This window comes from Phaethon lepturus, unplaced genomic scaffold, assembly GCF_000687285.1.
Source record: "Phaethon lepturus isolate BGI_N335 unplaced genomic scaffold, ASM68728v1 scaffold16326, whole genome shotgun sequence".
NCBI classification, from domain to species: domain Eukaryota; kingdom Metazoa; phylum Chordata; class Aves; order Phaethontiformes; family Phaethontidae; genus Phaethon; species Phaethon lepturus.
The window spans coordinates 24,950-48,157 of NW_010545717.1; the positions used below are offsets into that span (position 1 = coordinate 24,950).

The 23,208-nt window shown below is 38.7% G+C and overlaps 1 protein-coding gene across 1 annotated transcript in view; it reads left to right on the forward strand.

Annotated features, from left to right (window-relative positions):
- LOC104622309 (serine/threonine-protein kinase WNK1-like) overlaps nucleotides 1–17,605 on the forward strand; it is a gene marked incomplete at both ends in the record, with an annotated part of 42,546 nt that extends 24,941 nt beyond the window's left edge. Inside the window, 3 exon segments of the mRNA XM_010289049.1 lie at nucleotides 10,267–10,439; nucleotides 15,223–15,443; nucleotides 17,448–17,605. Of these exon segments, the coding sequence (XP_010287351.1) occupies nucleotides 10,267–10,439; nucleotides 15,223–15,443; nucleotides 17,448–17,605 (552 nt within the window).
- Between the last annotated feature and the right edge of the window lie 5,603 nt (nucleotides 17,606–23,208).

A 23,208-nucleotide genomic window follows, 5' to 3' on the forward strand; every position in this document is an offset into this window, starting at 1 on the left:
ACAAATGCTGCCTAGAGCAACCCTAGAATAGAAATGACTGAAGCCTAAACAGTTGCTTGCCATTCTTAGGCCAGATTCCTGAGGACTTGAGAGATTCCAGAGGAGGTCATGTCTAAACCATAGGTTTCATATCTACTGTTTAAAATTTTTCTCTTACTGATGTGTGGAGAGCATATAATTGATTTGATAAAGTGTGAGTATAGTTCTTAATTTACTCTGAAGCTACTATGTAGTTTTCATGGCTGCATTCTGAAGAGTGCAAAGGAAATTGTGGGGTTAGGCAGTGTAGTCATTGTTTTCTGCAGAAGTGGGATTTGGTTCAGTTCTTCAATTTGGCCTACTTCCTTTGCCTATGAATGTTTGTGCTGATATGAGAGTAGGGAGAAGAGTTGTATAGACTTGTATTAATGTGTATATTCACACACACTGGAAAACAAACTAGTAATCCAATAGACTCACAGGTGTTACAATTTTGCTGATGCTTGATTTTCCTTGGGAAAGCAAGGTGCTTTACTGCCAGGTATGCCATATTCATGCTGCTTAAAATTTAAGTGGAAACCTAAATGTACACTGGCTGAATTCTTTGGAAGCCCTATCAGCCAGCCAGACTATTCTAGCCCCTCTTTTCAAGAGGGAGTTGAGGTATAGCTGGCTGCCCCAGTCTCTAAGCAGCATGCTTGCATCTGTCTCTGGTGAGCGCTGAGCATGAGCCTTCCATCTAGTATTGCACATGTTATTGAAGTGCACTAATGTAGCAGTGTAGTCCTCTTTGGCATTGCTGAAAATAAAAATTCCCACAGTGCTACTATAACAAAAGATAAACTTTGTTATTGGGAGTTGTACTTTAAGGTTTCTTGTGACCTTACATAAAGAGGAAACATTCTGATCTACTGTTGTTCTGCAGAGAAACAAAAGTGTTTTTTCTGCTGCGGTGTTCATGATGCATGTTGTATTTGCATGCTCCTTGCACTTCTGATCCCACTTGTGCCATTTTTTCAGTGTGAGGAAGTGAGGCAGAATGGCATTGTATCTCACAAAGTTAGTGAGCTCGTCTCTGATGCAGTGTTCCTAACTTCCTTTTTTTTAAATCACCTTTGTTTTTGTGTGTTCTAGTTATTCCTTACTGCCTGCTTCCTGTACAACAATAACAATATTAGCAGCAGACTTGTTCTGAATGTTCTCGTGAATTATGGGATCCTGGAAACTTGAGGATTTAGCCAACCTTCTTTTTTCTACCTGAAGACCTGGAAGGACCATATGATTGTGACTAGGTACAGGTCAGCTGTGTTTAATGATGCTAGAACTTCGTGCAAGCAAGCACAAACTTTGGTTCTGATGCCTTTTCTGTTATCAGGAGACTCACTGGTGATGTCCCTTCAAAAATAGATTAAGACTATGACATTGCTGCCACCAGGTGTCTTAGATGCTGCTACTACTACTGCTGGCACAGGTGCTACTGCATATGTAAAAGTGGGAAGTGACCACATCAGAATAATACAGTTATTTGTGGTGTTCTCCCCCCTTCTCCTGTGGTGATGAAACATAGCTTCATCAAAACTGACAGACAATTGCAGGATAAAATGGGGAGTGGTGCTGGTATCTTTCAGTCCTGTACATAGGCTTCAGTTGCAGATACTCCTCCTTCAACATTAAAACAAAGTTGTATTTTCTTATTTTCTGAAGCTTACTCAAGTATTGATTCTTTCAGGGTATATATAATTGACTGACTTCAGACTAAATCCTGACTGATAAAGGCTTCTGTCCGTTCCCCTTCTGTCTGATCACTGAGAGTTTCATTTCCCTCCTCTTCCTCCTGCCACCAGTTTACCCAACTATCATCTCTGTCAAGATATGTGTAATTTGTTTCTTTAATTCTAACCTTCGAGCAGTGGCAATAAACTTGCATACATTTGCTGTATCACTTACCTGTATCAATGGTAAGAGAAAGGATGAGAAGCAATTTTATTTTTTGGTGTGTTTTTAACAAATTGCATCGTCTAATGATTTTTGTGCTGTGATGCCATTGCTGTGCATTGAAATGCCAGAAATGACAATACAGAAGAGAATGTACAGGTAGATGCTTTTCACCAGGAAGCTGTACAACTAATGTGAATAATCCCTCAACCTTTCACTTAGGTTGACGATTTGTGTACTTTCCTGAAACTTGAAGCATTTTGAGTACCTTGTGTAAGAGGAAGCCTACAAAAAAAATTTGCCCTTAATCAGAAACTTTAATAGGTGTTAATTGTTTTATGCCTACTCTTTTCCATTGTGTTAGATATGTATATTATACTTTAGTGTTACCTTTCTCAAGGTTATTTGCGTACTCCGTGAAGACTGTCTGTAGTTTATATAAAATTGATTCTTCTGGTGGAGACTTATCAAGCAGCAATGTGAAATTGTACTTTCAGTAAGTGTTGGCATTGCATTTCATTCCACTACCCATCCTCAGAAACTTTGTCTTCCATCTTCAAACTAAGATGAGGAGGAAAGGGATGGAAAAGTTTTGGGCCCCTCACTATAAGACAGACATTGAGATGCTGGAGCATCCCCAAAGAAGGGCAGTGAAGCTGGTGAAGGGCCTAGAGCCCAAGTCTTATGAGGAGCGGCTGGGAGAGCTGGGGTTGCTTAGCCTGGAGAAAAGGAGGCTGAGGGGAGACCTTATCGCTCTCTACAACTACCTGAAAGGAGGTTGTAGTGAGATGGGTGTTGATCTCTTCTCTCAAGTAACAAGTGATTGGACAAGAGGTAATGGCCTCAGGTTATGCCAGAGGAAGTTTAGATGGCATATTAGGAAAAATCCCTTCACCTAAAGGGTTGTCAAGCTCTGGAACAGGCTGCCCAGGGAAGTGGTTGAGTGACCATCCCTGGTGTGGTGTACTGTAGGTGTGGTGCTTACGGACATGGTTTAGTGGTGGACTTGGCAGTCTTAAGTTGATGGTTGAACTTGATGATCTTAAAAGTCCTTTCCAACCTAAGTGATTCTATGATTCGAAGTACTGGTTACCAGCATCCAGAATGCAGGAATACAGAGATCCTCAGAATGCAAAGAAGAGGAGGTGCATTGTATTCTTCCCTTCCCCCAAACCATGTGACTTTATGCAGCTGCAGAGATTGATCTTGATTTCTAAATTCTGTAAGTGGGTATAAGGAAGTAACACTGAAGTAGCAAGCAAGCAAACCCTTTCTTCCTAAAAACTTTCCAGAAGTCTTTCCAGAGCTGTTTCTGGGCATGTATGACCTGGGAGGGATAGTTAAGGAGTTTTGAGGTTGGGAGATACCTAACCTTCTGAAAGCTAAAGGGTATTTTGGGTGCTACAGCTTTATAGCAAGGAAGCCTAACTCCTTTTTTTTGTGGTGTGTTCTTGCTTTTGGTGAGTAGTTTTTTGGTTTGGTCTTTATCTTTTTTTTTTTAAGCTTATATTTTGGCTGACGTATGTATTTTTGCAGGGGAGAAATAATACTTGATTTATCTAAAGAGCAAACACTGCATAGTAAGGCAGTCTGTTTTAATAGATTACTCCATATGTGTGTGGAGTGCATGTCTGTTCTGGCAACTCTTGATCTAGTGACTTCTCATGTACTGCTTTGGTGTATGTTAATCTGGCACTCTCTGTCTTCAGTTGCTGCAGTTTTAATGTATTGCTTTTTCTAAACTCTTTTTACTGAGTAGCTGGCAATCTTGGCAGCTGATGATCTTCTCCAGTGTGCTGAGCGCCCCCAAATTATCAAGTGCAAATTTTGGAATCAATCTTGTGTAGTGACTGTAGAGACTTGCCTGTGAAAGGTTGGACTATTGGAAGGTAGGAGAGCTGTAGCAAGAAGCATGCATGAAGCAGGAGTTGTCTGAAGACAATGTCTTCCATTAGGTGTGCAGGCCTGATTCCTAACTCTGTGGTTAGCTAAAGGTTTATGTAACTGTATAAACACTATATTATACAATTAAGCCCTCCAGGAGGGCGCTCGAATCCTCTGAGTGTTTGAGAAAAAGCTACTGTCAAATGAAAAAGCCTTGCATGCATACTTTTGGAACAGCAGCTGTTCAGCTCCATTTAATCAGTTTTTCATGTTCAGTGGTTCAGTGGTTTGTAGAAAGGTATACTGGTGGAAGGATCTGTGCAGATCCTTGATCTATTTTCATGTCTGTACAGGGATGCATTTTGAACAATCTCTTCCCTGTCTCTTCCTGTTTTTTTTTTCTCTAACACTGGAAGTCTGAAGTGGTTTATGTGTTGACACAGAAAAGTAGATGTCATTTTTATGCACGAGACTTCCATTTCTAGGTACCAACTCTAATGCTGGATGATTTTTAAGCTCAGTGGTTTCTTTGTTGATATTTTGTTCATCTAGCTCAATAGTCACTGTGCTCATTTTTTTTCTTTAACTGCTAGATTTTTTCAGGATGAGAACACTGCAGCCCACAAAGCCCCAGTTCCATTAACAGTGCTGAATATCAGAGCTCAGTCTTGCTAGCTTCTCCTCTGATGACCCCTCATTAACCTTGCCTAAAAGGCTTGCAAAGCCTTTCTCATATGCTGCAGAAATGCACACAGAAGAACATTTGTCTCTTCCTCTGAATAATAGACTGGGAGCAGCAGTGTCTTCCCCTCAAATTTTCAGACATTTGGAAAGCTTGATAAAATGCTGTTTGGTGTAAGCTCAACACAGATCGATAGTTTACTTTCGTTGTGATTCAGACTATCTATAATTCGACAGCACTTTGAAGTTTGTCATGGCTTTACGTTTTCAGATGACACCAGTGAAAGACAGTTCGTTTCTGCTAATTTTTCCAGTGTGCTTTCTAGTCCATCTCTTTGGATAAAAGCTACACAGTGTTGGTCTAGTGTAGTTTAAAAAAAAAAATCAACAAAACAACAACCCACTAACTGCCCCTGCAATATAGGTACGTAAAGTTTCTGGATCTAGTGGTAGGATATGCAGAAGGCTAGTAAAAGATGTTTGTAGTATGCAAGGTGTCCAGTCTTTCTCTTTCCTCTTTACTGATTATTTTTATAATATTGTGGAAGAGGGAACAGCTCTCTTAACTTATGTAGCAACTCACACACTGAGCTTCTTTTTAAAAAAAATATAGAAAAAATCCGGTTTAAAGTTGACCTCTCTCCTGTGAGTCTACTTATTTGTAGAAGATGGAGACCATGGGAAGATTTCTGCGTCAGATTTGTTCTGTTGTACATAAAGATTCCCTGGCCCTTTGGCTATGTTAATTGTACTTGATATTAAGAAACAGAAGATCACTTTTGAGGATGTATAGCATGAGTTGGCAGATTTAGTTCCTTCCATGTCAAGTATTTCTCTTGTTATCCGCATGCTTCGTATACTGTAATGTGCGTTTGACAGTGAAGTGCAGTGTGTCACTTCTGCATAACTGTGCATTTAATGCCAATTCAATTGTCGTAGAATTTAGCTTGGGCCATTTGGTGTCAGTTAATAAAAATGGACAGCGGAGGCAAGACCCTTAGTGGAGCTCGGTCTGAAAGAGCAGCCTCAGATGGCCTGAGCAAAGTACAATGCCTTGCTAAGGCAGCTCTCCTGCTGCTTCAGGTGTCTGAGCCAGGCTCTGCAACCACTTGTGGTAGTGTGATGTGCTTTGCAGATGTGTGATATTTTTTTGGGGGGCCATGATGTTAATGGGACAGCGCTCAGAAGGACTGTTAGAAAGGAAAACGTATGAGAAATTACTCAGTAGACTCAATGGGTATGTGAGCAACCTGGTTGAAATTTGAGATTAATTTAGGTGCCAGAAATGTATTTTCTTTTCTCACTGAGGATGCTGAATCAATATTAATCCTTGTCTGAAAAAAAATCACCAAAGGCATATAGGCATTTTTTGCTGATGAGCTTTGTTTCTTGTGGCTTGGTATGACAGCTGATCTTGGGGTGGGGGTTTGGGTTGGGTTTTTTGCATTTATGTAAAGCAGCTAGGTACAGGGGTAGAAAGAGGGTAGTAACAGTTCTGTGTGTAATTCATGCTCCTGTAAATTAAGTACATTAGTGAAAGAGTAAGCCTATACCTGCTTTATCATGAATGACCAAGATCCCTGTTTTACACTGAATAATGTAAACATCTCTGACAGCTCTTTCCTGACCAAAAGAAATCAGAGGGGAAGTTCATGGATAAATGGAAACAGCCAAGAAAAGCTTATTGAATCATTCTGAGCTGAACAATTGTTTCAGTTGCTGCCTGTCTCTGTTCAGACCCCTGGCACTGCAGAACTGCGGGTCACGTGCTGGGAAGCCTTGCTTTTTTGTCCTGGCTTGTCAAAACAATTTAATGTAGGTGGAAAGGAATGAATGAAATGAACGGAGTGGGCTTGATGCATCTGTTTCAGTTTGTTCGAAGAGCAGCCCAGTGATTGGGACTTAAGTGCTCCAGGGAAGCTATCGGTTCGGGAAGAACAATTCTGGCCATTTTACGGGATAATTAAATCCATTTTAGGAAGCAAGCTGTCCTACAGATTGACAGCTTTGTATATTTTTAAATATTTGGGCTGTATCTGCTTAGCATGTGCTAACTGAGATACAAGAATGCGATTTGCTAACTTGTAGACTTAGGACTTGTCTGCCTAAGGTTGTTTTGTTATGGTAGGAATTCCAAAACAAATCGATCTTTAAAGGCTAGGATATCAAGCCCTATATTAGCTGTTCTTGAAGTGTCTTTTCTTCATAAAATTGTTCAAGTTTCCCAGGCTTATGGGCAAGCATCTTATGTGAGAGAATTGAATCAAATGGAGTGCTTAGTTTGAATCATGTGCCACAAACTTTTTGCTATATCTTTAGAGGTGGAGGTAGACCACCATTGTCACACACTCCTGCTCAAAGGAGTGGAATCCACAGTGGAATCCAAGTATTGCCTCAAGCAGCTGCCTTGTTGGAAAGACACATCTGGGCTTTTGAGACTTGGAGTACAAACTTATAACTGAAGACTGTGAAAGCTCTCGCCTTCCCAAATTCTTGAAAAATGCTCTTTTAAATGCTCATGATGGCTTCTTTCTCTCGGCTGCTGTACAGCAACTTTGTGTGTGGATTTCATGTGATACCAAGATGTTCTTATTCCCCTGCCTTTCCTCAAGTATTCATACCTAATGTGGCTGGTGGCACCATTTCTCAGTCTCCCAAATGACATATGGTGCTCTATTTTCTTGCTTATCTCAATATTTTAGTAGCTGCAGCTGCTGAAATTGTATATTTGTACAAGAAAGGGCATAAAGTTGTCACATTTGCCCATACTAACAGCTCAAAGGATGCCAAAATGTAGTATTTGGGATGAGCGTTGTTGTAGTCCATCTCTATGCAGTCTGGGAAATCTTACCGTCTAATACGTTTTTAGGTTCTGGTGTATGGAATACTCAAGTTTTGAAAGTGTACTAGTGATTCTTAAATTGCATGTTAGCCTGTATGCTAACTATTTGCAGGTTGCATTAGAATGTAGTTTGTACGAGTAGAACCAGTCATTGTGTATACAGATTCATTTTTTTGGTATAATTGTACATGAGATCTAATATTTTGCTGAAGCACTAGGCTTGTTTTTAAGTATATTCACTCTTTTTGGTTACCTAGCATTAGTGTTCCTTAAGGAAAGATATACTCTCATCCATAACAGTTATTGGTATGGGTTGTGTATGCAAGGAAATGAGGGTGGCTTAAAGGTAGTACGCGTCCCTAGCCTTATGAACAAGTGGCCTCTCTGTCTTTTTCTTACAGCTCTGTTTTATGTTCACTGTTGCTGCTGCAGTATGCTGCTGAAGGGTGTGATGTTTCCTTGGTTGCAAAAACATAGCTGTCTTCCCTGGGTGAAATTTGTTGCCCTGTGTTTGTGTCCAAACTTGTCCCAGATTATTAGGGCACTGTAACTTTCAAAGAAGTGTTGAATTACTTGGTATATTGTCACTGTTCTAGTGTGGCTTTTTTTTTTAATGCTAGCACTGGAGTGTTGAGTTCCCGTTTTAAATGTCACAGATATGTTTGCAGGAACACAATGCTACCATTTGATGTGACCAGAAAGAGAAATGAGTCAAAATACGCATGTCCATTAAGAGTCTGTTAATTGGTAAGAGTGATTAGCACTTTTTAGTTTCTGTTTGGGGCTAGTAGTGTAGCGGTAGGGAAAACTGAATAAAGCCCTGAAGGGAGATTAGGTTTACATAGATTATGATGAGAACATAATGTCAAGTGTAGTCTAAAACTGGTTAGTAGTGTTTGTGGTAGATAACTTGTTGGAATGCACCAAATAAAGGAAATTTAATCCAAATGTATATCTAAAGTCTAGGTTTTGGACAAAAACGAATTGCAGGTGTTCATATTGCATAGCTAAATTTAAAAGTAATACAAAAGTAATTTTGCAGCCTTGTTTTTATAATTACCATATATAATAATTGGGTTTACACCTATACACTAGTTTTAAAATGTGGATTATATAGATCAAGTGCAGAGACTGAGAAGACTGCTTTATTTTACTGTAAGAATGATTATGTTAGTGTGATTTTTGTATTGCTTGAAGCATTGAGTGTTTCTTAGAAGCATGTGTGTATGTTCTGTTGACTGTACCTATTGCAGCCTCACTGCTTTCCTGTATCGCTGCTGTTTGTAGCAGTAAAGATTAACTGGTTTTGAACAGAATTTGTGCTGCCCTGTTTATTGTAATGAAAGGACAGCTATTAGATGGGTAAGATAGCTCAAATGGAAGTATTGCTTCCATATTAAAAAAAAAAAAACAAAACCACAAAAATCAACACCTAAGCAGACATGAATACTAAATGTTTGTGGAGTGTTTCTGCAAACATGTTGTATTGAAATTTGTTTGTGCAAGTATGGTTATGAAGGTGTGAGAAGAGGTGGTAGTGCTAATTTCTGCAGAGTGAAATAGTTGCTGGATTGAATGCTTTTGATGTCTATAGACTAAATTTGCAAGGCTTAAGAATTTAGCATCTTCCCAAGAACTGTAAAAGTGTGTGTTTGTGTGATTGACATTTGTAGGCATTGATAAGATACTGATCCCTCAGGTAATTTCAAACCTGTTTTTAAACTTTTACTTGGAAGACTTTAACGCTTATGAAAATTAGAGCTTTATTTGGAAATTAAGTTTGTCCATGACCAAAGACACTCTGTGAACCTCTTAGAAAAAGTTAATAATCTACGTGAATATAAGATGGTTTAGATATTAGCATGGCTGAACGACATTGAGAAAACACATTACCTTTAAACAAAGGAAGAGGAATTACTGCCTGGAGGACGATAGGAGGTTGTGAGCAGTATAAGTAAACCCTGCCTATTTTTACTACCTCATTTTAATTGAAAAGGAAATACGGAATGAAGTCACTTAAAATTATTACTCAGGTTTGACAAAGTTGTCACTGGTTGTTCCTAAATAACTGTTAGAAACAATGATTCTAAAATTGTGGTTTTTAAGTATATCCTGGAATTATTTTTTTTTATAAAATACAGACTGCATATGGATCCAACTTAATGTCTGTTGATCAATCTGGCGTGTGTGACCAGTGCATTGGTAATGCATTGGTAAGCTGACAACGTTGAATGATACAAGGAGACTGTTATCTCTTGAGATGTGCAGCTTATTCTGGTAATAGCTTCTCAGAGTCTTGATGATATCTGATAGCCAGTTGTTAGTAGATAATACAACAGTGTTGTCCAGAAATGCTTTTTCATGATCTGTCTCTGGCCAAAAGATTGTGTTCTGTCTCTAGTGAGTTATGTTTTTGTTTTCCTTGATGCTAGATTACAGGGAACTTGCTCAATCATGAGGTCATGCTTTTAATCAAAGAAAATCAAACTCATTTGCTTGTTCTCCTACGTTAAAAGTACATACTATGTATTAGAGAGGTTTGATGCTCTACCCCTTATATGGAGAGAGATGCTTTAAATGATCTAATTTTGTCTACTCTTGACCACTTGAATATTTGATGATGTTTATGTCCCCCTTCCACCTCAAGTCAGGCAATGACAATTTATTAGAGTAGGGGAGGAGGAAATGGGAAGAGGAGAATACTCTACAGACTCGCAATTCTTACCTCTGAGAGCAATCAGATTGGAAGGAAAAATATATGATAAAAAAGACTGTAATAGAATGTCTTCTAAATAGAGTATTTAAGGATAACTGCAAACAAAATGGCATTTAAGACAACTGATTCTTACTTGTTCACTAACTGTACCCAACTGTGTTTCAAGTTTCTGCTTCTCTGAGTAAGACATAAAGCAAAGCTTTCTCATGTACCTTTTCTTTTTCATTAGGATCGGAAGCTGTCCAAGTCAGAGAGACAAAGATTTAAAGAGGAAGCTGGGATGCTGAAAGGGCTTCAGCATCCTAATATTGTTAGGTTCTATGATTCCTGGGAGTCTACAGTCAAAGGAAAAAAGTGTATTGTTCTTGTGACGGAACTCATGACATCTGGAACATTGAAAACGTAAGTAAATTAAGGCATGTCAAAAGCGTATGAGAATGATTAGCACAAAATTGGAGCACTCAAAATAGATCAAATTTCAGAATAGATAAGAACAGAGCACTTTTGCTGAGGGCTAAGCTTCTGTAGGGGATTTCTTGTTTAAGAGGAGTCTTACTAGCACTGCAGGGTATGGTAGAACATCCCTTAAGTTAGCAAGCTTGTCATTCTTCCTTGTGATGTCCTGTTAAGCACATGCAGAAAACTTTCAGATTGAGAGCTCAGGAAGACAATGCTCGATTTTCACTCCTCATAATTTTTCATTTTCCTCTGCAGCTGCCTTCCATTTAGCATGAGCTGGTTTGTAAAGTTCCAAGTACAGATTCGTCTGTTTTGGGAGGTTTTGGGTGTTACTACAGTGCTAATAATAGGTAAAAAGAAACAAACCCCACCACCTATTTATTTAACTGAAACTTGAGGAAGTAGTACCTAACAAAAATCTGAAAGTATATGCAGATGCCTGCAGTTTCAACACGTGAAGTACTTGAGTGAAACTAAGTCTGTTTTTAAGCCAGAGTTAAAGTAGACACCAACAAATCGAACTGCTGCGAGGGCCCTCTGGTGGTATGCGGAGCCTGCCGGGAGTAAGGCTGAAATCATGCCTTTGCCTTGCACTCTGGAGACTTAGAGCTGTGAGCTTGTTCGCGAGCATCCGGTCACCATTAATCTACTGGAAGAAAACCTGCCAGCGTTTGAAACTCAGGGATCGTGGGTCGTTGCCTTAATTCAGTGTCCATCTAAGTCTTGGAGAGGCATTGAAACCGTAAATGTGTAAACAGGCTGTAGGAGCTGGAAACAATTTGCAATCTGTTTGGTTAAAATAGCCTGTGAATGTCTTGTGTTTTTACCATGCTTATTGATAGCCACAAAGGGACATATTTAAAGAAGGAAAAAATGGCTCTTTGGGTGTCTGGACTGCAATTACAGGGAAGTGTTTGTCTCTTGAAATAGTACTGGAGGGCTAAAGATACTGCAACTTTCTTTTTAGACGTATGTTCAGGGAAGACTTTTCTGGCATTGTTGAAGGTATTTCAACGTATATATAGATAGAGAGAGAGTTGATATATATAGACATATATAGATATAATAGATCTGTTGTTTCATGTGCTGTTTTCAGACCAGTAATAAAGTAAAGGTTTTACAGCTCTGTACAGAGGTCTTTAAATAAAGTTACCTAATTTTATGCTAGAATGTGTAGTGTTCTACATATTCGATTCCTTTCTCCCCTTCAGATTTTAATATTTGGATTGGCTTAAGTGATAAAAGAGAATTATGAAGTAGGGTGTTGGTGGGAAGAAATACCTCAGATTTGCTGGCTATAGGATTATTTTGTACTCTGAAGTATGAAAATCTTTTTATTTTAGCCAGAAAGAACTAACAGGCTCTTTAATTGAAGATCCTTTAAACTATAGACTTCTGGGTGGTTTTTTTACCCACTATTTTATAGTTTGCTATATGGGAAATTTCTGATGTGCCAAATTTGATATAATTAAGTAGTTAATGTACCTGTGTCATATTCCTAGATTTACACTGCACGCTTGTGTTTGCTTATGATATTTGGCTGACTGAGTATTACTTCCATATCTTTTTTTGGTATGTTTACATTACCTGCATTTAATACAAGTGATACCTTCCTCATTTTGAGAGTTGGTACATAGACATTGTTGTCACTTGACGTAAAAAAAAGTGAACAGGAGTGTGGTGATATCTTAAAGTAAATTTTCCTCATGTTTTTTCTTATTTTATACATTTATGTATATACACACATAAATAATGTTAAAATATTGTGGACTCATTCTTTTCAAATGCTGTCTGGGCAAACTTCTAATTTTGCATGAAGAAAGGTCCCTAAAGTAATGCAATTAAAAAGTTGAAAAGTGTTAGAACTCAATTGTTATAAAGAATGAATCTGCTTTCTGTTATTGTATGCTATCATGGAATTAAAACATTGGAGAAAAAAAAAATGGAGTTGCTTACTTTAAGTCTTAATTACACTATTAATGAAGACAGCAATTTTAAATGTGACCTAGGTCTCAGCCACTTATTTTTGTCTAAGACCGTTGTAGTGTGTGTGTTCCTGATGCACTTTAAATGAATGTGTCAGCTAACACATACCTTCATAACTACCTCTGCTAACTTAGTAGGGTTTCCTATAGCTCCTCTAGCTGAGAATGCTATAGGTCAGCAGGCTTCCTGCTTAAAAAAACCCAAACCAAAAACCCCTTCAGACAAAGTCAAACTCTAGTTCCTGTTTCTCACTATTCATTGAAGCTAACTATTAAGAAAGCCTTGTGTTCTCATCTTTCTTTGTGTTCTGTGCAAAGATCAAATACCTATCTTTTTAAAAATTGAGTAGTACCCTGCAAAATGGACAAGAACGACATTGATTAAGCAGGAACAAGTTCAGTGGAGGGCCACAAAGATGGTCAGGTGCTCGAGTACCTGCTCTGTGAGAAGGGGCTGAGGGAACTGGACTTGGTCATCCTGAAGAAGAGTATCCTTTTGGGGGGACCTAACAGCAGCCTTCCAGGGCGTATGAGGGAGTCAGTGATGCATGGTGGGAAGATTAGAGACAACAGGCATAAATTGAAACAAGAGGTTCAGATTGATTTAAGTAGAAGCTATTTTGGTGATGATAGTCAGGCACTGGAACAGATTGCCCCAAGGTGTTGTGTGGGCTCCATCCTTGGAGATACTAGAAACCTGGCTGGATGCAGCCCAGAGTAACTGTGTCTGACTTGATGGGTGACCCTACCTTGAGTAGAAACTTAGACTAGAAACCTCTTGGGTCTCTTCAAGCCTGAGTTATCCTATCATACTAGGAAAATTGAAAACATACTAGCTAGCAGGGTTGTGTGTGTATTTTTATGTATTTATATATGCTTCCATTTTAAAATGGCTTCTGCCTTAAGTGACATGTGACTTAGTTCATGACAGTGTTATGGAAAAATGACAGCAACACTGCAGGATGCTGGGTGATGGTTGGATCCAGGTCCTTTAACAGTCAGTGAGAAGCTGGCAGGAGACTAGCATATTTGAAACCAAGAATGTAATTAGGGATTCCAGATGCTGAACTGAAGTGCCCCTACCATGTGATCTTTGGAACAGGCTCAAGAAAGATGAATGAGGGTTGTGTCAATAGCAAGAATTCAAGTGGTAGCTGATGTGATCCAGAACCTCCTTCAGTTTGTCTCCTTCCTTGGCTTTTTCCCCTGCCTGTCTCTACATTCTGTTTTGAGACTTGATTTCCTTCTGGAACTGGGTCCCAATTGCTTTTACAGATCTGTTTTCACAGCAGGATTATTGCTCCCAACTTGATTTTCCAGATCATCTTTTGAACTGGAGAAATTAAAGTAAAAGAAGTTAATATACTGCATTTTTGCTGGCTTTGATTCAAGTGATTTCATCAAGGCTTTTTCTTCTGATTAAGTGGATATGCAGAGAAGACTGAACACCACCACAGAATAATTGAACATGACTTGGTTTTATTTTAAGCTTGTAGTTGCTAGACTCGACGCTGGCCACAGAATTTACTACCAGTCTTGCAGTAGTGTGAAACTGGTCTTTGAGACTTTGTCTGAGTAACACTGGCTGAATAAAAATGAAGGCCTTGCCCTACACAGCATGCTAGTTCCTTTCTCTAAATGTATTTCAGTCCATACTTTTTCAAAAGGAAGAAAACAGCTCTTCAAATTGTTTTACCCAAAAAGAGCTTGTGAGAATACACTGCTGGAAAGCACTTGAAATATTGTCATAGGTTATTCATCTTGTGGCATCTCTAATCTGTTGAAGTTAAGGAATAGAATAAGATCATAGTCTTAGGTCACAAGCATTGGAAAATACTTTTGATGTGAAATTTGACTCTTCTTACATGGGATTTTAAAAAGTGGCAATGTTAGAACAATTAAGGTTGGGTCACATTCTACCTGCAAAGGGATACTGATTTTACATATGAACTCTTACATGCCAGTTATTTGGCAGAGCCTTTTTAACGATTTCCCTGCCCCGTCCATATCTGTCCATAGTTTTGTAGTGAGTAGTACCAATCAGATTCAGGTGATCAAACCCTGTCCTGCACCAGGGAAGTAATCTCTATGAATTTCTAATTTGCTTGACAACTCAACAAGTGAATTTGAAGCAGATTTAAAGTGTAACCTGGAAATCTTGACCAGAGTGCGTGGACTAATATTGGTAACCAAGATATAATGACTTTAGAGCTCTTGCAGAGTTTGCAACAACTCTGTACTTAGTTGTTACTAGTGTTTTGGCTCTAGTGCCCTACCTTCGCACCCAGTTATATTTAATTAAGGAAAAGGTTGTAGCTGTTTAAGCAGTTTCAGGATAAAAGGTGAAACAAAAGCTCCTGAATGGATAAAGAATTGTTATAATGTGTAATCCTTTAACTGTCAGGGAAGCAGTGCCTTGAAACGTAACAAGCCAACTGTCTAATTACCATAGGATGACTTTGTAAATTAATTATTTGGCTATAGAGCAAGCATTTCACATTTCTCTTTCAGCACTATAGTCCCCTGACTAGAAGAAAGGGGCTAGGCTCTAGGAGAGGGAATCATCTTTAGCTCCTCTGAAGTCTTGAAATGCCCAGGTAGATTTTAAAATAGCAGGTGAAGTTGAAATTTCTGCATCTTTTTAATAATTGCTTTTTTTACTTCAGAACAGCAAATAATATAGCATAGTCTACTGCTTGTATAGCAGAACCTGTTTAACCTACTGCAATTTTTTTTGTTAGGTATTTGAAAAGATTTAAAGTGATGAAAATTAAAGTACTACGAAGCTGGTGCCGTCAGATACTGAAAGGCTTACAATTTCTACACACGCGCACTCCTCCCATTATACATAGAGACTTAAAATGTGACAATATCTTCATTACTGGCCCCACTGGATCAGTCAAGATTGGAGACCTTGGTCTGGCAACCCTGAAACGAGCTTCTTTTGCCAAAAGTGTGATAGGTAAGCCTCTCCTGCTTTGGAGGCTGGTGAGCCAGTCTGCCTATTTGGAAACTTAAGTCTTTTAAGAGCTTTCCTGAAAAGTATGGTTTCAAAAGTATATGGTCAAAGCCTGAAAACATGTAGACTTTGTTTTTTGGTTGTTGAGGTAATTCTGTCTTCCTGATGAGATTACATTTGAAATTTTGGTTGTGCTTTTGATATTTGTATATTAACATTAAGTGTTTTGGAATATAGATTCATTGCCCTGCCCAACAGTTTAGTGTAACATTGTTGATAAAACCACTCTTGACTACATCTAAATCTCAGCTTTAATATGATGCTTCTTCAAGAAATGTACAAAAGCATTTTGGTGACAAAACAACACTGATATTTAGTGTTGCATTAACTTATACATCCAATTTTTTTCTTGATTATCACCAGGGGTGAATATTGAATTTCTTACACTTTGTGAGTAATCAGAAACTAAGGTATATCAAAGAAAGTCAGTATATATACTATGTCAGAGTCAGACTGTGGTATAATGCTGTACTCAGGCAGTCTACAGAATGTGGATTTATGAGGAAGTATTGCCTTATACTGGTGCAGTTTTTGTGTATCCACTAATAACCTTTTTCAGAAACTGGTTTGATGGAACTAGTGTAGTCTTGTGAATTCTTGAAGGAATTGGTTTTATCAACTTTGTTTTTATAGTTGGGTGAATAGACTGCAGGGAATGAAGTTGCTGTCACTCTCCATATTTAGAGCTTGCTAAAATGCAGTATTACTCAACAGTCCTGTACTAGATTCCTAGATGGGATCGATACCTGTAAATTGTCTTGCAAGCTGTTGCTGAAATATTTCCTGCTTCTTAACCAGGTCAAAGGAAAGAAAAGTATACAGTGTCAAAAAAAAATTTTCTTAAGCATACTTGTCTTATCCTAAAATTTATCATTGGAAAGTTACAACTTCATAGCTATCTGTTAACAGTTTGCCTTTGGATAAATGGCTGCAATTACATTCTCTCTTTTTTGGTTTAGTGTGGTGAAAACAAACAATGTGGCTATAGAATGATCTGTAAACTGTCTTGAAATCTGATGTCTGCAGGAAATAATTCTATGCTTAAATTTACAAAAAGCAAACTTGCATCTCTGGCTTAAAGTAAATGTGATCCTACAATGCAGTCCCTTTGCTTACAGAGGGGATGCTGTGATGCTTCACTGGGCAATAATTTTCTGCACACTATTTAAATGGGACTTGTTGAATCTCACGCTCTATGCCTATAACTCAATCTCTCTGTATTTCTGAGTATTTTTGACTGTAGGATGTCCTTCACTAATGCCTGTATCTGCAGTAGGCCTATAAATATACTGCAGGTGGGAAGGTAAGTATATGAAGAAAAGGGCTCTGGTGAGTGGCCTTTGCAGAAAATTACTTTTTATCCTTTTTTCATGAAAATCTATATTTGTAACAACGGAGTTTTTCATTGCAAGGCCTTTCCTGAACCATTCTACTTCAAAAAGTAGATGGAGAGCACCAGGTCAGAGACTAGCTGTGGGCTCTTACCAGTACTACTTCTTTTGCAGCAGAGGGCAGTCGGGTAATTTTTGAAACAAAGTTTAATATGTGTCCTTTCTTACAGGGAGAAGAGGTAAGTGTCTTAACTCTCCTTAGTATTTGGTTTGCAGCCTATGGCTAGTCTACAGTTCTCCCCTCTTCTTATCCCCTTCTCTCTATTTGACTCCAGCCTGATCCAGTCTGTTTTGATGCTGATATAAACTAACACCCATAAAACAGGAATTGCATCAGTCCTTTCATGCCATTCTTATTCCATAAAGGCCTTGCAATGGAAGACTCACAAAGTATGTTGATTCAACAGAGTGACTAAGGGTTTCCTCCCTCTTCTTTTTGCCTCCACTTTCTCTTGTCTCACAGGTCCGCCCATCCGCTTCCTTCTGCGGTGAGTAACGCCAGCAGCCTCTGCTCGCTTTGAGACATTTAGAGTCTGAATCGTTCTTTTAATTTAAGGTACCCCAGAGTTCATGGCCCCCGAGATGTATGAGGAGAAATACGATGAATCCGTCGATGTATATGCTTTTGGGATGTGTATGCTAGAGATGGCCACGTCTGAGTATCCTTATTCCGAGTGCCAAAATGCTGCGCAGATCTACCGTCGAGTGACCAGTGTAAGTCCTTCCCCACTACTGATTCTAAAGCTACTACTACTAGCAGCAAAGGAGTACAGCTGGGTAGCATGGTACTGTGCCAGTGTGTGTGTGTGTGTGGGAAAGAGAAGCTGACGAGGTTTCTGGGGGATGTAGTGGAAAGGTGTAAGATGGTTCAACTTACCAAACAGTCAGAAGCCTGTAAAATAAGTGAATGGAAATAAAATTTTGCATGTGTTCATACTCTTCCTTCAGTATATAAGAAGGTATTGCATAGGGTTAAAAAAACCCAAACAAACAAAAACCAACCAAACCAAAAAAACTCCCAACAAATCCAAAACTAAACAGCAAAGCATATTAGAATAGTAACAGATTACTTTCTAAGCCACTGGGGGGATGGTGGAATATTTCAGTCTTCAAGATTAGCTGGTAACTTTGTTCTCTGAAATAAAGCTGGATCACAAATTCAGAGCACTTTGGCAGAGCGGCATGCCAAGGCAAATCATAAATTGTTTCCTAGAGTGATTTTTAAGTTAATAGTTTACTGAATTCCAAATGGCCCTTAGCTACTGCATGTCAGGTGTGGTTCTTATAGTGGAAATAGTTGATAAATAGCAGGAAAGTATTCCACCCTGAAAGATGCTTGTAAGTGTAGTGGTGGTTGTGGAGGTGGCATTGCGAGCGAAACTGAAGAAGGCTGAGAAGGCAAGTGAGAAACTGAGTTTGCCCATCTGACTAGACTTAAGTGGAACTGACGGACCTCAAACATAGGAAGCAGAACTGTAGTGCTAGAAATGTTCAGAATGGTTGTGTCTAGGTTTACTTTGTGATCTCTAAAACAGTGTCGTGAAGACTGTACCAGTGCAGTAAAACAATCTGCACATATTCAACCTTCTGATCTAAGCATTCAGAAAGAGAAGTGAGGTCGTCACTTGGGGAAGTAAAAACTTCCATTGGATTTCTCAGAATACCTGTGTGGATGAGCAATGGGAGGAAAAAGAACTTACCTCTTCCTCTGATCTGTAGACAAATGAATTCCTGTTAGTCCATTTGTGTGTATTATCTTGGAGAAGTTGAGGATTTAATGAACGACTTAGCTTTGGAAAAATAAAATGCTCTCTTAGTCCTGATGCATCATACTATAAAAGGTAGATATAGTTGCTGATTTACAGATGTGGAAGGAAAGGTCTTTGTGTCAGAAGTAATAAATTCTGACGGAAGGCTTGATGAAATAAAAGATTATCCTTTGTTTGAAGGGCAATATTGGAGAGGCACAGAAGGAGGAAGAAAGAAGGGATAAATGGCCATTTTGCTTTTTGAATAGATTTTAGAGTAAGTTTTTATATATATATATATATATATATACACACACACACACATATACACGCACACACAGTGTCAGGGTTGTTTCTGCATGTCGGTGGACTCACCTGTAATTTTCTAAGTAGAGAGGAAAAACAAGGGTAAAGTCTAGCCTTTACTCTGCTTACAGCATAATCTGATGTACAAGATCTACAAGCTATTTGGATTGTGAAAGAAAATAAAGTACCTTACCAAAACAGTCTTAGTGGTACCTTTTGCTATGGTTATGTATATGTCTTGGCCAAAGCCAAAGCAGTGTAATTTGGATGGGCACTTTTTCTCAGAACAGATACCTGATCTAACTGCCCTGCCCATTCCTTAAAAAGTGCTAGGAACTGAGCTGTGGTGAAAATAATCAGCTTTTGAGACAAACTTACCACTTGTTTATTCTGCTTGATGCCTCTTTCTCTCCATTGTTCTTGGTTGCCTGTTGAACTTCTAAGTGGATGAGAAACACTGGTAATTTTTCAGTCTGTCCAACACCACCTTCTATGGTACTCTGCTGGTGATGGTTCACAAATTGAACCTGCTGTTTCATCTACTGCTTGAGAGCCCTGAAATGTACTTTGATATTAAATAAAAGAAAACTTGTTTTCTTTCAGAAGGTGCAAAGGACAGGAAGGTAAATAAAATGAAATGTACATTTCTCTGTGTCTAGGCAGAGAATGAAAGGCTGTGTGTTTTAGTATACTTGTGTGTGTTTATTTCACTGTAGTCACAAAGCAGTTTATTAAACAAAAACAACCAAACCTCCCCCCCCAACCCTCAAACAAACTAAAACCCAACCATAAACAAAACTTGACCTAGCTTTTGAGGAAGACTTTCAATGAAGAAAAGAAAATATTATCTGGAAATAAATCACAAACCTATCTTAACTGATAATGCAGAATTCAGTGGTTTTTTTCCATAATATGAAAAGCAGAACCATGTTATGAAAGTGACATAAGATACTCTTGTGTTCTTTTATCAGTCTGTGAAAGCTCTGTGAACCAATTTGAAAGAACCACATAATTCTCTGCCCTTGTCCTTTGCTCCCTGGTAAAGTAAGATTTTTTTTTTTTTTCATTTCAAAGGAGAATTTAGAAGTTTAGATGATGTCTGCAGTTGTGGGTGAGGGGTGAACCAGTTGAGACATTCAGTACTTAAAAGGACAGTGTGTGAACCATCGATAACAGAGTGGAGTCAGAACACTTTCTGTGTAGGTGAATCCAACAGTACTTACCAACACATTTCCTTCTAATGTATGTTGGAAGGTGAATGTGGTTTGTGGAAGATGTTTAACATTTCCATTTAAAACCCTCATTTTGCTACTTCTCTAGGCATGTTTAGGAATATTTTGAGGTACCAGCTGTAGTCCTGTGGTGCCTTAAATGAAAGGATTATTTTATCTAGATACATACACAGAGACCAGAGGGAAAGACAGTAATAATGGTCTGCTATTGAAAGTCATGAAAGATTATGCTGTGTGGGAGCTTAAAAACCACTGAAACCCCAAAGGCAGTAAGATCAAAATGTGCAGCCACTCAGTGCAGATGATACATATTTAAATTAATTGATTTCCCTCACCCCCTTTGCAGTAACTATTAGACTTAGTAAAAAGCAGAGTTGCTGCATTAGCTTAAATCCTTGCTATTGCTTAGGACAGAAGCCTGTAAAAGGCATCTTGATGCCCAGGGTGTCCTCTCAGGATTGGACTTGGTACTACTAGCTTACATTCTTTTCTCCCATTTTGGCTGTGTGTTGGTGTCTTTCTCTAGGATGGCCTTCAGCCGCATTGCATTTTGACCTTACACCTTACATGATAAGAATTGCTCTAGCTCATGCCCAGATACTGCAGTGTTGGTTTGGGGCATTTGCCAGAATTGCTCAGGGTACTCTGGGTATGTGTTCTGCCTCTTCTGTTTAGGGTCCTCCCCCATGGCTGGAAGCAGTTTTCTGACTAAATAATACAGTTAGGTGAGCAAAGATCTAGATATCAGGTCTAAAGGCTGAAGTTCCTGCTAGAGATGAGACATTTTTTCGCCCAGGCAGTAACTGTTGCTTCACATTTTGGATAATAGCATTGCTGCATGAGTCTTGTCATGTCATCTTAGCAAGATGCTTGTCTATATTGTCTATGTTGTCTTGCTGGGAAGTTCCTGTTTTTCCTTAAGGCAGGGCTGGGGTAAAGTTCCTGAATTTTCTATGGCCCAACAAACAGAAGTGCAATTAAATTAATTTTCTGGTTCAATTTAACTAGAAGAATTCTTCTTTCTCTTCTTTCAGTAGAAGAATCTGGGTGAATGCCTGGCTTAAAAAACCAACTGTCTACAACTTGTAGAACTTGAGGTGTTACTCTGAACTTTGTTTTACAGTTCTGGTAAGGAAGTCGGCAGGAGTTTGACACAGAATATTGACCTCTGTTGTACTTGCACCCTCTACCATATTCAGTCCAGACGCTTTCACTAGCAGTTTCTTTAGAATGGAAAATGAGATCTGCATGTCTTGTCACTCAAGCATAAAGGAGCCTAGCCTTCTTTGTTTTCATTAAATTATAATGTTGCAATTTTGTCTGCAAAAAATCTGTTTTCTTCATTGAAGCTATCCTCTGCTGTTCTTTGGAAATGGTTCCAAATAAATTAGTAGTTAGTACTTAAATGTAACTCCTTGGATTTTTACCTTGTTGGGCAGGGGGAAAAAAAATCTGAGGTTTAAGCAGTATGTCTCTTCAGCTGGGACTGAATGCATCTAGTGGGCACTTTACTGTATACTTGGCCTCAGAAAAAGCTCTAATTAAGCCTGTAATTAATTGAAAATAAGCTGCACCATTAAGGTAGTCTTGCCTGCTCCTGTGATTTCCCCCCCCCCCCCCTCTGCCCTCTGGTGCAGACACTACTGTCTGTATGATACATTACTAGATTAGGGAATGGGTCACTCCCTCCCTCCCTTCTTTTTTTTCAATTCTGCACCATATAAAAGCAATACAGGCAGTTCCAATTAAAAATGTAGTCAAGATACTAAATTCTGTTACGTACTCACTTGCACAAAAAAGGAGTGTAATATCTTGGTAAAATTCAGGAAGGTTTCCCTTTCTGACTTTGTTCCTCTCTGGAGATTGGTATTTTTTTTGACCTGTTCTGTGCATATTTCAATTAAACAATTTGTCACAAGAGAGATTTGAAATGGGCTACATGTGCATTTAAATGAAAACAGAGTTATTTATATAGCAGACATCTTAAGTATGATTTCTTAATTTAGTCTGTTTGGGAAGCAATGCAGTGAAGGCATGACTGACTTCAGCTGCTTTGTCTCAGTCTCTGGTGAGACCGATGTAACCCAATGCAGTTGCCTCGAAAGCTAGCTTGGTTTTTTCTTGCTCATGTTGCAGTTGCCACTCACAGATGTAGTATAGACCTCGATTACTTCTACACATCAAGCTTTCTTTATGCAGCACAGAGATAATTTTTGTAAGTGTGTAGAGGTACTGATTACTCAATCTTTTATACTTGGATGTCCTAAGTCTTAAATTTTCTAGGTGATTTGACTAGTCCTAGGACTAGTCAAAGACAATTAATGGGTTTGTTATGCATATTCGTCTCATTCTTGCATATCTACTACTAAAACAAAAATCCAAACATGTTCATTACAAAAAAGTTAGGAAGACCATCCTCAGTTTCAAATGTACTAATCAGCTGAGTATAAGCAGGAAAGTCCGTTTTCTCTTTCGCCCCCTCCCATTTATAAACTTACCATTTAAGTTCTCCTGATGACTTGTGCACTATACATAATTTTCTCCATGCTTGCTTTGAAAAAGTGAAGTTTTACACTTGTCCTTGCTTTCAGCAAAAGTCCAGTCTCTTCTCTGTAAACAAATGTCTGCCTTCTGAGCTGGCTTTAAGATGAGAAGGGAAAAAAAAAAATTTGCCTTTAAAAAAAAAAAAAGGTTGTTCTGTACTGAAATGTTCCACAGAGTAGGTGCAACATTTTTCTTCTCTGTTCTACAGAGCTTAAAAAAAGGCCCGAGGGAACAAAGTACCTAATCAGTAACCTGACCAAGCAGTGTCTAACTCGTTTAAAAATCCTTAATTTCCCTAACTGGTGGGAACTGAAGCTCACTGGTTAAAGTGAAGGTCATTCTCTTGGCTGGAAACCAGGCAGTTAAAGTGCTGCAGTTTGGACAATTGAGATGAAATTAATCTCTTCTTTAGTGTCTTAAAAGTTACGCATCACGATTGTCTAGATTGGTGAACTACTTCATTTTCACTAGAGATGCAATGGGCAAA